Source organism: Ailuropoda melanoleuca, chromosome 11 (assembly GCF_002007445.2).
Source record: "Ailuropoda melanoleuca isolate Jingjing chromosome 11, ASM200744v2, whole genome shotgun sequence".
Taxonomy (NCBI): Eukaryota; Metazoa; Chordata; class Mammalia; order Carnivora; family Ursidae; genus Ailuropoda; species Ailuropoda melanoleuca.
Window position 1 is genome coordinate 21,643,434 of NC_048228.1, and position 15,250 is coordinate 21,658,683.

Here is a 15,250-nt window from a genome sequence, read left to right on the forward strand (position 1 = left end):
TCTCCCTCAAGTTTCTGAGTGAACTGCACTTGACTGTAGCCAACACTGGTGGACTCTCCTTCCCTGAGTCCTGTTTCCCTCACATGTTACAGAAGGAAATTGGGTAACAATTGAATAACTCAGGTGATAGCTCAGGTATTTTCCAGATCTGTCGCTGTGTGATTCTACATGTTTTTTGGTTTTCAAATGAGTTTCACATTTTTTCTTCCCATATCTCTCCAAAATTTTACGGGGCTATGGCCAAGGAGCTGAACAAATGCGAGAAAGTCTTTCAATTGTGTGAATTATTTGCTTTATACACAGTTTCTCAGAGAGACCTGTTCAAGAGGCTTTTACTTCTTAAAGCAAAGAGAACTGTCTGCATTGTGTTGTGATGGGAATTAAATTATAAAGATATCGCAGTTCTGTGTAACTGCTAACAGCCAAGATTCTGAGCTTTGGAGAAGGCCATGATGCATTCCTAGGAGAGTTTTCCCCCAAAAGAATTCTTAATGGTTCTATTGTATTTCAAAATATTGATTACCTTCCTTTACCACTTAATTTCCCAGGCTTGCACAGTGTCTGGTACGGTCAAGTGGTACACTTTATTAAGCACCTGCTACAGGCCAGACATGGTTTGGGGTGCTTTACGTGCATTATTTCATTTATTTCTCACAAGAGTCTTAAAAGGTCATCTCCATTTTACTCATAAGGAAATCGAGTCAGAGAGTGGTTGAGAAATTTACTCAAGGTTTTACAGAGCCAAGATTTTAATTGTTCCAGAGCCTGTTTTATAACCCTATCCATTCCCTCCTTAAAAAATATCAAGAAGTCTTCCTGACTTCCAGTATCTCATCTAGGAAGTCTGTGGAAAATAGCTCTCCCATGCCTTTAGTGCTGGTATACTATCCTTCAGACATGTGTTCGGCTCATATTTAATGAGCTTCTGCCGTGGGCCAGTCACAGTAGAAGCCGGGAATAAAATAAACAGGAACATGATCTGGGTACCTACCATCACATAACTTACAGTTTGGTAGGTGAGATGGACAGTTAATAAGAAATGACAGTATAATATTGTGGTGAAACACAGGGGCCCGTGAAAGGGACACCCAAACCCAGACAAAGGGGCCAGTGAAGGCTTTTTGAGGAGGTAGCCTCTCATTCTCAGTACACTGCTTGTATCTAGGTTGAGTCCTCTATGAAGCGAACAAAACCCATTTGTTTTGCCCCTACCTCCTACAGAAGTACCAGAAATTCAATAAACACCTGTTGAATTAGTGGTGTCAGACTACTTGAAAACAAAATGAAACAAAACAAAAAATCTCAAAGATACTGTGGTTACTACCCCTTCATTTTCCTAATCTATGTTGACTTTTTTTTTTTTTCCTAAGTGTAGGTCACCTTCAGGCCATGAAAACAAAAAAATCCCAATTTCTTAAGCGATACCTTAATTCTGATCAATCCTAGAGCACCATGTCTCATTCTTCTTACCCTAATGACCTGAACAAGAGTTGACAACTCTAGCCATAAACTCATAGAGTGGGCTTAGGCTCATAGATGTAAGTTAATGAAACACACTGTCGTTTTATTAAATCAAATTATGAAGGTGCACTTTTGAGCATTTGCAAATGTCACTCCTAATTAGCTCAAGGGCTCTGACATAGATGAACCCTACTCAAAGTCAATAGGGTAGGTGAGCTATTCTGTATCTGCTAAGAGCAAATTTCAGTATTTTGGCTGTGAGGCTTATGTGAGTTTTAAAAAGGAGAGTTAAGAAAAACAATAATGTTATAAATAGTGACTTTGAATATTTTAAACTATAATTAATGCTTAAACTTCGTTACAATTCATCAAGAAAAGAGATTTATGACCAAATCCACAGTATTTTAAATCGTCCAATCTCATTACAAAACTCACCTTGCTAAGGCAAAAGCATCATCAATAAGACTGGCACGGTCAGCAGAAGAAAAGTCCTGAAAAGAAGAAGAAAAAAAGGTAAGTAGCACAATTCCTAAAGGAATGCATGCTGAAAAAATTAGTATCATCAAGACTCTGTTCTTAGAACAAAAACAGAACAATTCACAACCACTGCTACTCTTACCGTGTGGTTGATGGAAAGATTGGTAGCTATCCGTTCCCAAGTTGGTACTTCATAATTTACACGATAAAACCCAATATGATCAGGGTTTATTTTGAGAAAAACATTTCCAGCAGGATTAGAAGAGTTCAAAGTGATTCCTGTGGTAGCAAATAAACACTAATGAGAAACATGCTTGCATATACTGTAAACACAGAGAAATTAGGCCCAGAGGGTCAGAAGAAAAGAAAAGAAATATCAGCTCAAGGAGTCAAGTTTGATTTGGATCCAGAGCCCCAAAGCCTAATTCTTACTTAGTTGCCTAATTTTAGAATGTCACTGTAGTGCGTGAGCCGAAAAAGAATAACCAATGTAAATAAGTGTCCTGTGATTTGTGACTTATACTTCTTACTGGTAGAAGCTTGCCAAATGAGTGAAATAATTCTGTGCTTGTCAATCCTCCAATAAAAGAAAACAATGACAAAACACAGAGAGGTCCATGCTTTTGGGGGTGGTCCATATATTGCTAATCATGATGGATTAATTACACAAAGAATATTCATTGGGCAGCCTGTGGAGGGGATAAAAATGTAAACATCTAAAAGAATACTTTATTTATTAAAATCAACATTCAAATTGATGGCAATGGCTATTGCCTAGCAAAACAATGATTTGAGAATCAGTAATGCTTTTAAAATGTCAAGAAGGCTTGCAATAGAACTGAAATCCAAATACAACATTCTTGATTTTGTAATCCGCGTCATACTTGCTCTTCTAATTTTATTTATCTCTGTAAAGTCTTCTGTTTCCTTATTTCAATTGATTACATCAATGCTTTTCAGCAGTGGATTTGCCAAATTAACTCTCTTTCTGAAGAAGCATCCAGTATTTACATCGGACTCTGGTATATAGATTTTAGAAGCTCAGCATTGAAGGAACAGAGACTTTTGTTTGAGGTAAAAAATATTCACTTAAAATAATAGCTGTGCTCCTACATGACCGGTATTCATTTGTTGCATTGCATCTACACTTTTTAATTCATACGCTCTTGTTTGCAAGAACAGTATACAATTTAAATAACGGTGTGGGAAAACTTCGTATATTTGAGAAATTTCAAATAGTTTAATGTAGTCACAGTGTAAGGACGTGATAGTGGAAGATGGAAGATAAGGCTGGAAATAAATTCTAGAGCTTTGGAGTGCAAGAGCCATGTGCCATGTGAAGGATCCATCTTCTGAGAGATGGTTAGATAGAGAAGATTTTTAAGCAGGGAAATAATACGTTCAAGTCTACTTTCTAGAAAGATAATTTTGATGATGTTACGAGAGATATATTGGAAGATTTTAGTCTCCTGTAATCATCTAAGGCAAGAAGGAATGAGGGCTTACTCCAATGTGGAGATAATGAAAAAAGAAAAAAGGTAATGTTTTCAAGACACATCACAGGTAAAATCAACAGTCAGTTTTCTTACTTGATGTGGACGGTCAGAGGAGGGGGAAATGGGCTTGTGTGATCGGATAAATAATGATGTTGCCATTACAGAGTAGAGGCAGATGAGTTAGTTTGGGGGGAAGGAAGATTTACATTTTGGAAGTGTTCACAAAGTTTGGAAGATATCCAGGACACAGTAGTTTTTCATAATATATGAGTAAGCTCTCCAACAAAACAATAGTTTTTTTTAGGAATGTTCAGAGTAGGTACTTGACAAATTATAAACCTTTACCTCACTCATGTAGTATTTATCTTTCTTTGTCATTCTCCCATGGACAAGTTGTTGAAAGGAAGCTAATCTTTTGGCAACCGTACACTTTGAATGTTTGTATCTGGAGGAGAGCCTCTTGCTAAGCACAGAGCCATATGTTATAGGAAAAAGAGCATGAACTTTTGAGTCTGACAGATCTAGGATAAGACCCTTGCTCTGTGAGTGACTAGCTGTGTGATCTTGGCCAAATCACTTGACCTCTCTGTGTCCTCGTTCACCATAAGGGAAATAGGGATAAAAATCCCTCACAGGGCTGTTGTGAAGATTAAATAAGATAACATTGGTAAAGTGTTGGTCACATAGTTATTTATCCAACAGATGGTAGCTATCCTCATTATTATGAAAGGGGATATGCCACGGTTCTATAAATAGTGAGACAAATATAAATAACATTGAGAAGTTCCTGGCAATCCATCTAAACACTGCAGTATTTCAGTGTGCTTTATATATACCTAGTCAAGCCTGTCTAGAGTTACTGTGATTTTTCTCACTTTATAGATGAGGAAGCTGAGATCCAGGAAGTCAGTAGTTATGGACTTTCCAAGTTCATGCTACTTTCCCAACAGTTGTTAACACAACATACTGTTGGGTTGTTTAGTTACAGAATGAAGTAAGTAGGACTAGAATACTGGTGCCCACTCCTGGCGGCACATGGGAGCACGTATTATATTTCCTTTCGTTTCTCCACTTACTTTTGATTGTTTTTCTGATTGTAACAGTCTTGTGTGTTCCTTATAGTTCCAAATACGTATTTGGAAAATACAAAAGAAGAGTATAACAGAGAATATGAAAATTACTCACCCCAGTTAATGTTTCTGTCTTCTGCGTGTGTATCCTCTGTATATGTGCAAATACGTGCGCCCAATACACAGAATGGGACTTTACTGTTTTCATGATTCATAATCTTTTTCATTTAAAAGTATATTGTAAACACCTTGCACTTTTGCTTTCTATACAGAGTTCCCCCTCTATATGAAAGTAGAGCATTCCTGTGAAAGCTTTCATGAGCTGAAATGGCATAAAAAGAGGAGTATCTCCCACACTCTAAGGCTGTGTTAATTCCACTTTTTTTTTTACAAAAGACTTACATTAGTACCTGTTTTTTCTTTTCTTTTTTTTTTTTAAAGATTTTATTTATTTATTCGACAGAGATAGAGACAGCCAGCGAGAGAGGGAACACAAGCAGGGGGAGTGGGAGAGGAAGAAGCAGGCTCATAGCGGAGGAGCCTGATGTGGGGCTCAATCCCATAACGCCAGGATCACGCCCTGAGCCGAAGGCAGACGCTTAACCGCTGTGCCACCCAGGCGCCCCAGTACCTGTTTTTTCTAACTGTAAGAAATCCAAAGAACATTTTCATTTTTATGAAAAAAGCCATCACCAGACCATGCTGGTCTTTTGTAAAACTGAAGTGGCAGAGCCTGACGGTCAGAAAGCGGCGGATACCTGCATGTGACAGTGGAAATTGAAGGGCCACATAACGCCCTATAATTCAATTAATAAATCATTTCGTTCTGTTTCTTGCTAGCTTTATGCATAAATGAGTTGAATGAATTCTTTCTGGGTAGGAGTGCTTTCTAGAAAATTCCTTTTTTTTTTTCTTTTACTTGTCTAGATGGTGGAGAAGAGGTGCAATTACTTTTTCAAAATTTCATCCAGGGGCTATTTAATTTCAACCTAGATAGATTTCAGTAACAGAGCTCTCATAACAGTTCTTTACTACAGGCATACCTCACTTTATTGCAACTTGTTTTATTCCACTTTGTAGATACTGCATTTTTTACAGATTGAAGGTTTGTGGCAACCCTGCATAGAGCAAGTCCATTGGCATCATTTTTTCCAACAGCATTTGCTCACTTTGTGTCCCTGTGTCACCTTTTGGTAATTCTTGCAATGTTTCAAACTTTTCATTTTCATTATATTTGTTATGCTGATCTGTGCTCAGTGATCACGACTCACTGAAAGCTCAGGTGATGCTTAGCAGTTTCAGCAATAAAGTATTTTTGGATTAAGGCACGTCCATTGTTTTTTAGACATCATGCGATTGCACACTTAACAGACTATAGTACAGAGCAAACATAACTTTTATGTTATGTGCTGGGAAGCCAAAAAATTCATTTGACTTGCTTTATTGCAATATTCTTTCTATTATGGTAATGAAGAAGCAAACCCACATTATCTCTGAGATATGCCTGTATGCTATTTTATACAAATAATTATTACAAACTTTAGATGGCTAGACAGCTCTTGTGAGCTTGATAATTCTAGAGAAAGAAACATTTTTCTTTAGTGATGTAGATGCTTTGTTGCATTGATACTTTATTTTTTATTTTTAATTTTTTTTAAATATTTTATTTATTTATTTGACAGAGAAAGAGACAGCCAGTGAGAGAGGGAACACAGCAGGGGGAGTGGGAGAGGAAGAAGCAGGCTCCTAGCAAAGGAGCCTGATGCAGGGCTCGATCCCAGAACGCTGGGATCACTCCCTGAGCCAAAGGCAGACGCTTAACGACTGAGCCACCCAGGTGCTCCTGCGTTGATACTTTAAGCAAATTATTTTTCAGTGTAAAATGACAGTTTATATCTTACTAAATTTTGTGCATCACTTATTCTGAAAAATACAAGAGTAGTACTTTTCAACTAATGACACACTATTTATACTTGGGGAGCTAAAAATTTCTAGTAGGAAGCACTATCAGAATTTAGGGTCAAGGAAGAAAATTTTAATCTCTGAAACCAAGACTAACATGATCTATTGTAAAATGGTTTGGTTATACATTTGTGGTAATATTTTCAACAAATCATTTAAGAAAGTATTAATGATTATGTTAGTAATAATTACAAAGTCCCTCCTAAATCTCAGCAAGTGGCCTAGAGAATCTCCCTAAAAAGAAAGGTGTAGTATTAATATACAATATATAATAAGCAGAAATCTGGAAAAATGCAACCTGGCTACCATGATGAATGATTATCACCGATGATGGTTTTGGTGATTGGGAAGAAATAATTGCAAAGAAGAGTTGGATCGTGAAAATCTGTCAGTGTGTCTCAGTCTGCCTAGGGAAGTAGGTACACAGTTTAGCTGGTACGTGTATTCCAGATCTTTTAACAGATTTCCTCCTACAGAGAACAGTGTATGTGGTAGAGATCTGTTAGTTATTTACCACACTGTTCTCTCTTCCTCCTGGGTATACAGCTAGACTATATTTATTAGCCTCCCTTGCAGTTAGGTAGCAACATGGGATTGACAACTGGACACAAATTGTGGGCAGAGTCATAGATGCACTTCTTGACCTGCTCCCTCCATTATCTTCCTCTGTCTTCTGTTCAGATGCAAAGATCCAGCAGAGGAATTGAAGGTCTAGGAAGCAATGGAACCGTAAGAAAGAGGAAGACTGGATTTCTAAGTTATTATTTGGGAGTGAACCACCTAGGAAAGATGGCAGGTCAGGAATTCCTCCATTGGACTGTTACATGAATAAGAAACTTTCATTGCATCAAAATAGCTTCTAAATGCAATAATTAGACTCCCCTGGTTAATGCAATATATGAGGCTATCACAGCTTGATGAATCTCTAAAAGAATTGATCTACCTTAACTCTCTCTTTACTCTTATTAAGTAAACTTTCTTCCTGGAAAGAGATACCTAATTAGCTGACATGAGTATTCTGGTTCACCTTGGCCAGTATATTTTTATTTGTATAAATTAACAAATTAGCATTCTTATATGTTTGCTTTGTGTGAATAAATATTCCAAGCCTTGGTTGACCAGGGCTGAATTGATGAAACTGAGCTTTTGATTCTGCAAAACTGAATTTATAATGATCCAATCAAAATTCAAGCTTTCCATGAGGCTCAGCTTGAAAGAATGAAGAAAGTCTCTCTTTCTTTTTGTTATTAAATTTAAATATTAAAAAATATATGCCCATAATTATTTTGACATGAAACATTTAAATATAACTACCATCAAATTCTAGTAATTTTCTATTTATATGTAGTCAGAATTTGGTTATCTAAATCATCCAGAATGTATCCTCAAATCTTTAAGAGTTATGAAAAAATCATCACAAAGTCTATACCATTTCCTATGGCCTAGACCCTCTCCTAAACCCTATGCACTTAGAAATATCTATTTAAAAATATTACGTTTTAGTAAGATTAGTTATCCAACATCATGTGATAACCTTCAAATCTTCTGAATGTTAGAAAGCAGCAGATTAAAAAGCAAAAAGGTGACATACTCCTAAATGGAGATGCACTGACAACGCAGCAGCTGGTACTAAAGATAGAGGCGCAAATAAAGGCTCTACGGGCATTCTCTAACAGCGCAGTAGTCGGAAGGCAAACAAGCCTCCATTAAGCAAGGACTTACTAAACTCTTAGGAAGTCTTAAGATGTGCACAAAACCTCGTTGGCAATTGGGTGGTAGTCCTGACCTGCCATCGAGGAATCTGCTGTAGAAGTTGTATCTCCAAGGAGTTTGTCATTTACATAAAAAAGAAAAGACAGAGCAAATGAAGATTACATAACAATGATGATCTTCAAAATATACAGTAGCAGTACTAGGAATAAGGAAGGATTGATTAAACCAATAGCATAAAATACACTATAAACAGTGAGAAGAGAGATCACACAGGGCAGGTTAGACTAGCCTGAGAAGGGTCTGTGATAGAGGTCCTCTTCTTTGTTATAAATTACATGTTTACTTTTTTTTTAATGTTTAAAATATCATGTACAACACAAATGTAAATAAAAGGCCTTGGGGGAAGTCCCAACATCGCCTGGGAAATTTCTAACTGATGAATCATCAAAGAAACCAAGAAGAAGGAGGTGGGGCTGGTAACCTGAGCCGATTGCCCATTCAGTGCACTTGGGACGTGTTTGTCATCTGTGCTCTGAGCTGAGAGCTGAAGATGTCCCCAAACAGGAAACAGGAACTTATTGCATAGCCTAAAAATGGAGCAGGCACTTTGAAGTAGGAAGAGATGTCTAGTTTGTTTCTGGCTAAGTGAGCAGTCATGATTCTGAAATTTCAGATAAAGACAAGTCTGTCATCAAAGCTCTGTGAACATTAGAGCCTCTTCATTCATTCTTTCACTCATTCATTCACTAAACAATTACTGGGTCCCTGCTGAAGATATAGAACAACCACCACCAAAATAAATAAGCTTCATTTCCTCAAGAAATATTCTATGGGGAGGGAAAAGACAGCTAAGTCAATAGCTAGAACCAAAAAAATGTGTTCAATGTAAAGACAGAGGGATACAGTTGCTAGAAGAGCTTCCAGCTGCCCTCACTTTTCTACTAGCATTCTCTCTCTAGAGTATAGTTCTTATCTACGCTTGGTCAATCCTATCGTCCATTTAAACACTACCTTTACCCCCTGGCTCTCAGCCTAGACATCTTTTTCTTTAGTAACCTTTCCTGAACCCCCAAATCTGGGCTGGTGCTTCTTCAGCGAGCCCCCTTGGCTATTACCGCACCAGGCACATGACACATATTTATTTGCCTGCTGACTCGTCTGCACCTTCCCTAGACAGTAAGAGCCAAGAGGGTAAGGATTTTTTCCCTCAGCATTATCTCCATGCCTGCCTCTGTGTCTGGCACATAAGTTAACACTTGGTAAATACTTACTTGAAAGAACTGTTTAATTGTTTGATTGATTGATAAGGATTAAATTTATTATTCAGATATTCTCTCTAATAAGTACATAATCCATATAAGAAAAATGTTTATTGTTAACTCTGACTCCATTTTATAAAACACTTGAGTAAACTTCAGTTATCTAGAAAATTCACTTTTTTGGAAACCTCATTCCGTGAAAATGCTGTTAGCATAGACGAATTATTCATGCTTTTAAATTTGCTAACAGGATATCAAGCAGCTGCCAAGATTCCTCTAACTCTCAGTTAACCGATGGTAACCAATGGGGAAAATATGCAGTAATATGTTAAACCAAATTCACTGAAAACCTTCCAATGGAATGGTAGTCTCATTATACCTTTTATCATTGGTATTGTACATTTTTTTTAGGGGGAGTGGGGCAGAGGGAGAGGGAGAGAGAATCTTAAGCAGACTCTAGGCGTGGAGCCTGACATGGGGCTCAATCTCACAACCCTGAGATCATGTCCTGAGCCAAAATCAAGAATTGGACACTTAACTGACTGAGCCACCCAGGGGCCCCAGTGGTATTGCACATTTTAAAAAGTCTTTTTTTGTCTTCTCCATTTTCCATTGGCAAACATGCTTATGAGTAAAAAAACGGTCAGAAGGCAGATCACGAAACATAGAACTCACTATTCAAAACAACAATCGTATATAAAAGAGTAAGATAAAAAGGCATTGATCTGGGAATTCTAGAAGAATTGGGGAGAAATGTTGACCATAACAATCAAAGTAATTGTTAGTATAAACGATCAAGAGAAAGTTTTGCAGCAAAGCAACATAACAGGCTCTTGCCTTGAGAATAGCAGAGCTGGTAGGGTTTATGGTAAAAATAAACACACATGTACACACCAAAGAACTTATAATAAAAGTAAAAAACCCCAAAGGTGAAAAAAAAAACTACTGCTGGATTTACAGAAAAATTTGTACACAAATGTTTATAACAGTATTAACAGCCAAAAAGTAGAAATAATCCAAATGCCCATCAACTGATAAATAGATGAATGGGAAGCGGTGTATCGATATGGTATGAGTATAATTTGTCAATAAAAAGGAATGAAGTACTGATATGACATGGATGAACCTTGAAAATGTTATTCTAAGTGAAAGAAGCCAGTCATAAAATACTACACATATCATTCTGTTTATATGAAATGACCAAAATAGGCAAATCTATGCAAACAGAAAGTAGATTAGCAGTTGCTTAGGGCTGGGGTTATGAGAGGACAGAAGGATTGATAGCTAAAGGATATTGAATTTCTTTTTGAGATGATTAAAATGCTTTAAATTTGACTATGGTGTTGGAACACATATCTGCAAATAGAACAACCACTGGATTCTACACTTTAAATGGGTGATTACATAATACGTGAATTTTATCTCAATAAAGCCATTTTAAGAATCAACCTCCTGGATATAGGATAAAAATTTACTTGCTAGGGGAAATCATACCTAATTAATATTTTAGAATATTTTGCAGGAGCAAATAGGCATATGTAAATAAAGGATAAATGATTTACTTTACTTTTATCCCTAAGAAGCCACAGGTGAAAAGTGTGTGCCAAATGCTTTTCTGAAACCAGCTTTGCATGGGGTGGGGTGAAGAAGAGTATCATTTGTCTTAGAAAAGAAATGATTTGGAAACATAAAACAAGTGCAATGGTAAAAGAATAAAAAGGAGGAGTCTTCTGGGATGTATGCTAAAACCTACCCTATTTATTATTTTTTTTGCAGTGATCTGGAAGAGAGAACATGTGATAAGGCCTCCTTGTTTTTAAATAACAAAATTTTTCAAGAAAGGAAAAGATAAACCAAGGGAGATAGAGTACAAAAATATATTTCCAGTTGATTTAAGTGAGCAGAGCAGTCACAGCTGAATTTTAACACAGGCACATGCCAAGTAATTCATTTAGGGAGATGGATGGATGGATAGATGGATGGATGGATGGATGGATGGAAATAGATATAGATAGTGCCTTGAGCTACTGGTGACAATTTACAACTTAGAAAAGATGATTTGGAGTCATTAATGATTCTAATGCCATACTGAATTGGAAAACTGATAGATCTAATTTAATGACAGATTTTAAGAAACCAGTCTTGTCACATAACCTTTTAAGAAATTTCATGACTTACTTCTCTGATATAAAGGGAAAAAAAAGTAAAGGAAGAAAGAAGGAAGGAAGGAAAGGAGGGAAGAAATGAGGAAGGGGGAAAAAAAAGAAAACTTACACATTGATCATCAAATGGTTGGGCGTGTGACCCTTCTTTGGATATGGGTATTTGTTCTTGTGTCAGTCATGGGAAAGCATTAAAAAAAAATCTCAAGGTAGACAATTTCTCATTATTGTAGATAAGGGCTTGAATTCATTGATAAATTACTTAAAAGTTCCCTTTTAGCAGAAATTTACATCATAAATTCCAGCTTTATTGTTGTTTCTTTACACTTATATTAGTTCAATGTGGCACATTAATTGAAAAGAAGAAATAAATCAATTAATGACATTTACCTCCTGTTTCTGACCTGTTGTAGAATGTAATACTTGATACATTATCTTCAGTCCATTTAACTGGAATATTCCATGTGTAACTAAAGTTTTTTTAAAAAGAAAAATTTAACTTTTATTACTAAAAAATAAAAACATTTCCAAAATAAAAATACTTAAAAAGCAATAGACAAGCATGTTTTCCTCATCAATGATCATGCAATGTATAGGATAGAGTTAATATAACACTCTTTGGTGATGAAGATAGGCCATAAAACTGCTTTCAATTTCTATAAATCTCTAAAATTTGGACCTTTGTATCAACAAATTAGCTAAGCAGGAAGATGATTTCAATAAAATGCCTTGGGGCTTTGAAATAAAGATATTGCATAAATACAATACATTATATGGTAACCTTGATCTTTCACACACACACTTGCACACATTCTAATATGCTTAGTTTCTGTCAAGGAAAACAAAGCATTTTTCAAATTCAAAAGGCGATCTTAAAACACCATGCAGGGAATAACACATTTTAGAAATTATATTGAGACTTAAATTATGCCACCACCATCCATCCCTTAAAGATTCTCACGTTCTTTCAATATCGCCTCTTTTGCATCATGTGAATCAGGTGTGCTGCAAAGGAAAAATCATCAGACAAGCATGTTTCAGGGTGTTTTTTTAGTGTTCTTGTTAGCTCCTTAGTTATTTTCTTGGGGAGCACGGGAGGAGGTTAGCTTTGTAATTTGGTACTATATATGCTTAACATTTTAGTCTGGAAATCTCCTAAAAGAGGTCTTAAATTACTTTGATTGTTCTCATATCATGTACTATCAATCAGGAAATGCAAGAGACCTAGGAAGAAGATGAATCTGTGTTTGGATTCAGGTTCCAACTCAAAGTTTGCCTTGTTTTTCTTCATCTGCGATCAGTCAAGTCCCTGACAGAGAATGGGGAGAATGATATTTCTCCTTTTCAAGATAAAATAAAATTTAGGGGCGCCTGGGTGGCACAGCGGTTTGAGCGTTTGACTTCGGCTCAGGGCGTGATCCCGGTGTTATGGGATCGAGCCCCACATCAGGCTCCTCTGCTATGAGCCTGCTTCTTCCTCTCCCACTCCCCCTGCTTGTGTTCCCTCTCTCACTGGCTGTCTCTATCTCTGTCGAATAAATAAATAAAATCTTAAAAAAATAAAATAAAATAAAATTTAAGTAATTTAGAAAGGCTACTTTTTTAAGATTTATTTATTTATTTCAGAAAGAGAGAGAGTGCACGTGAGTGGAGAGAGGGGCAGAGGGAGAGGAAGACAAGCAGACTCCACGCGGAGCAGGGAGACTGCCACAGTCTGGATCCCCGGACCCTGAGATCAGGACCCGAGCCAAAGTCAAGAATCAGAGGCTCAACCGACTGAGCCACCCAGGCGCCCCACAGGGACAATACATTTTGCCATCTACACGAAAGAAGTAATCCTTTGTTGTAAAACAGTTGAAACGTTTTATAGGATTGAGTTGTTAGTACCTTTCTTTGAGGATTTTATTGCTGTGGAATGCTTTTGGCTCTAAGTTCCATAGGACCAATAGATAAATTTGTCTTAGGCCATGTTGCAAGCATTGTCAGTACTCCACCCTTACCCCTGGAATCTCTTTGTCATTTTTGTACACCCCATATCCCAATGTGCTTTCCTTGCCAACAGCCAAGCCCCTGGGTCTCTCTCTCAGAGGACTGCCCTCTAGCTGCCTGAGCAAGAAAAGCCAGGAGTTCCTTGGAATTTATGTTCTTGGATGCAGCCCTTAGCCAGTGACGGATGGGCATGAGAATCTTCCTTGCCCCATCGGTCAGGAGCACTCTACAGCACTGTTTCCAGAGCCTCCCCGCTGGATAGTTACCCTCCATAACACCTGCTCAATATTGCACTTTGCTTCGTAATACCCCTGTCCCACTCGCCTTCCATTCTTTCTTAGAAACACTTCCTGGTGAGTAGCTTTCACTTGAACCATCACCTCAGGGTCTGCTTTTAGGGAAGCCAACCGAACAGCGATGCCTTGCAGCTTCTCAACAGATAAACAAGCACTTTTTAAAGGTCACATCCTACCTACATATTTCACTCTTCCACTGTTCTGTTTTGGTGCTGCCACATAAATGAACATTTCTTCCCCTCTCTACATTTCCCCAATGCCGACCTGACTGACAGAATGGAGCACACAAGTGTCCTATGGGCACAGTCAGATTTCATATTTTGACTATTCCTCCATAAAACACAGTCTCTGGGACTACACTGTGCCTAGAAGTGGACATGAGATATACTACGAAGTTACGTGAAAACATTGCTCTGAAGTCTGAGGAGATCACAAAACTAAAAGGATCGAGGGTTAAGACTATATAATTTTATAGTTTTAGACTCCCTTGCGGGACCTAATCTAATCTGAGTAAAAGAATAGATTTAAGTACAAAATGTCAAGAAACGGAAATTGCATAAATGGAATGAGAGTCTTCTATATGTTACCTAAAATTTAGGAGGATCAGATTTCATTTTCAAAGGCATGATTCACTTTTTTTGTATCTAACACTCTAACAAACTCTGGTAGTATTAAAGATCGTCAACCTAATTTTCACTAAAGAAAATGGACTTTGCCCCAAAATTAAACGCCTACTTCCCTTTACCCCCTGTTTATATTAAGTGGACTGCCGAAGACATGTCCCTGATAGAGAATTCCATTCCACCTGATGGAGACAGGAAATTTGTTTGTTTCTGATATGGTTGAGATGATAGTGTTAAAGCAATAACTTACAGACATGTGAGCCATTTAGATGGTAAAAAAGTTTCTGGTCAGTAAGAATTCCCTAATCTTGGAATATTTAAGGAGTGAAAAGAGGGAGGGGGCCACAGAGTTTATAATACAGCTTAATCAACCACATTTCCCACCAGACACAACTAGATCTGGACAGAGAATAGGTGAACACTAGGGCTGGAGAAAGGGCTAATTCCTTTCTGGGGTCAGGAGGGCATATATTATGATCTAGGTTTTCAATCAAGTGAAAAATCATGAAGGATCACTTTTGATGTAATGTTTTCTCTCTCTTATTTGTTCAGGAACTGCTATAGATTTTTAACAAATGTTCTCAACAGGATAGCACGTTTTCTGGGTTTGTTTTCCTATGCATATATAACTTTTTTTTTTTTTTACAAAAATGGAGCAAGTAGATTGACTTTTTGGTAAGTGATCACTAAAAATCATGTACTTATGAATCTAAATAAAATAAAAACAGTATCTGAAGGTAAA

The 15,250-nt window shown here is 37.2% G+C and overlaps 1 protein-coding gene across 1 annotated transcript in view; it reads right to left on the reverse strand.

Annotated features, from left to right (window-relative positions):
- Positions 1–15,250, reverse strand: part of ENPEP (glutamyl aminopeptidase) — an 87,650-nt gene that overhangs the window by 21,837 nt on the left and 50,563 nt on the right. Inside the window, exons 11-13 of the mRNA XM_002917514.4 lie at positions 11,991–12,070; positions 2,081–2,217; positions 1,897–1,952 (exon numbers count right to left, since the gene is read on the reverse strand). Of these exons, the coding sequence (XP_002917560.1) occupies positions 1,897–1,952; positions 2,081–2,217; positions 11,991–12,070 (273 nt within the window). The remainder of the gene's footprint in view (positions 1–1,896; positions 1,953–2,080; positions 2,218–11,990; positions 12,071–15,250) is intronic.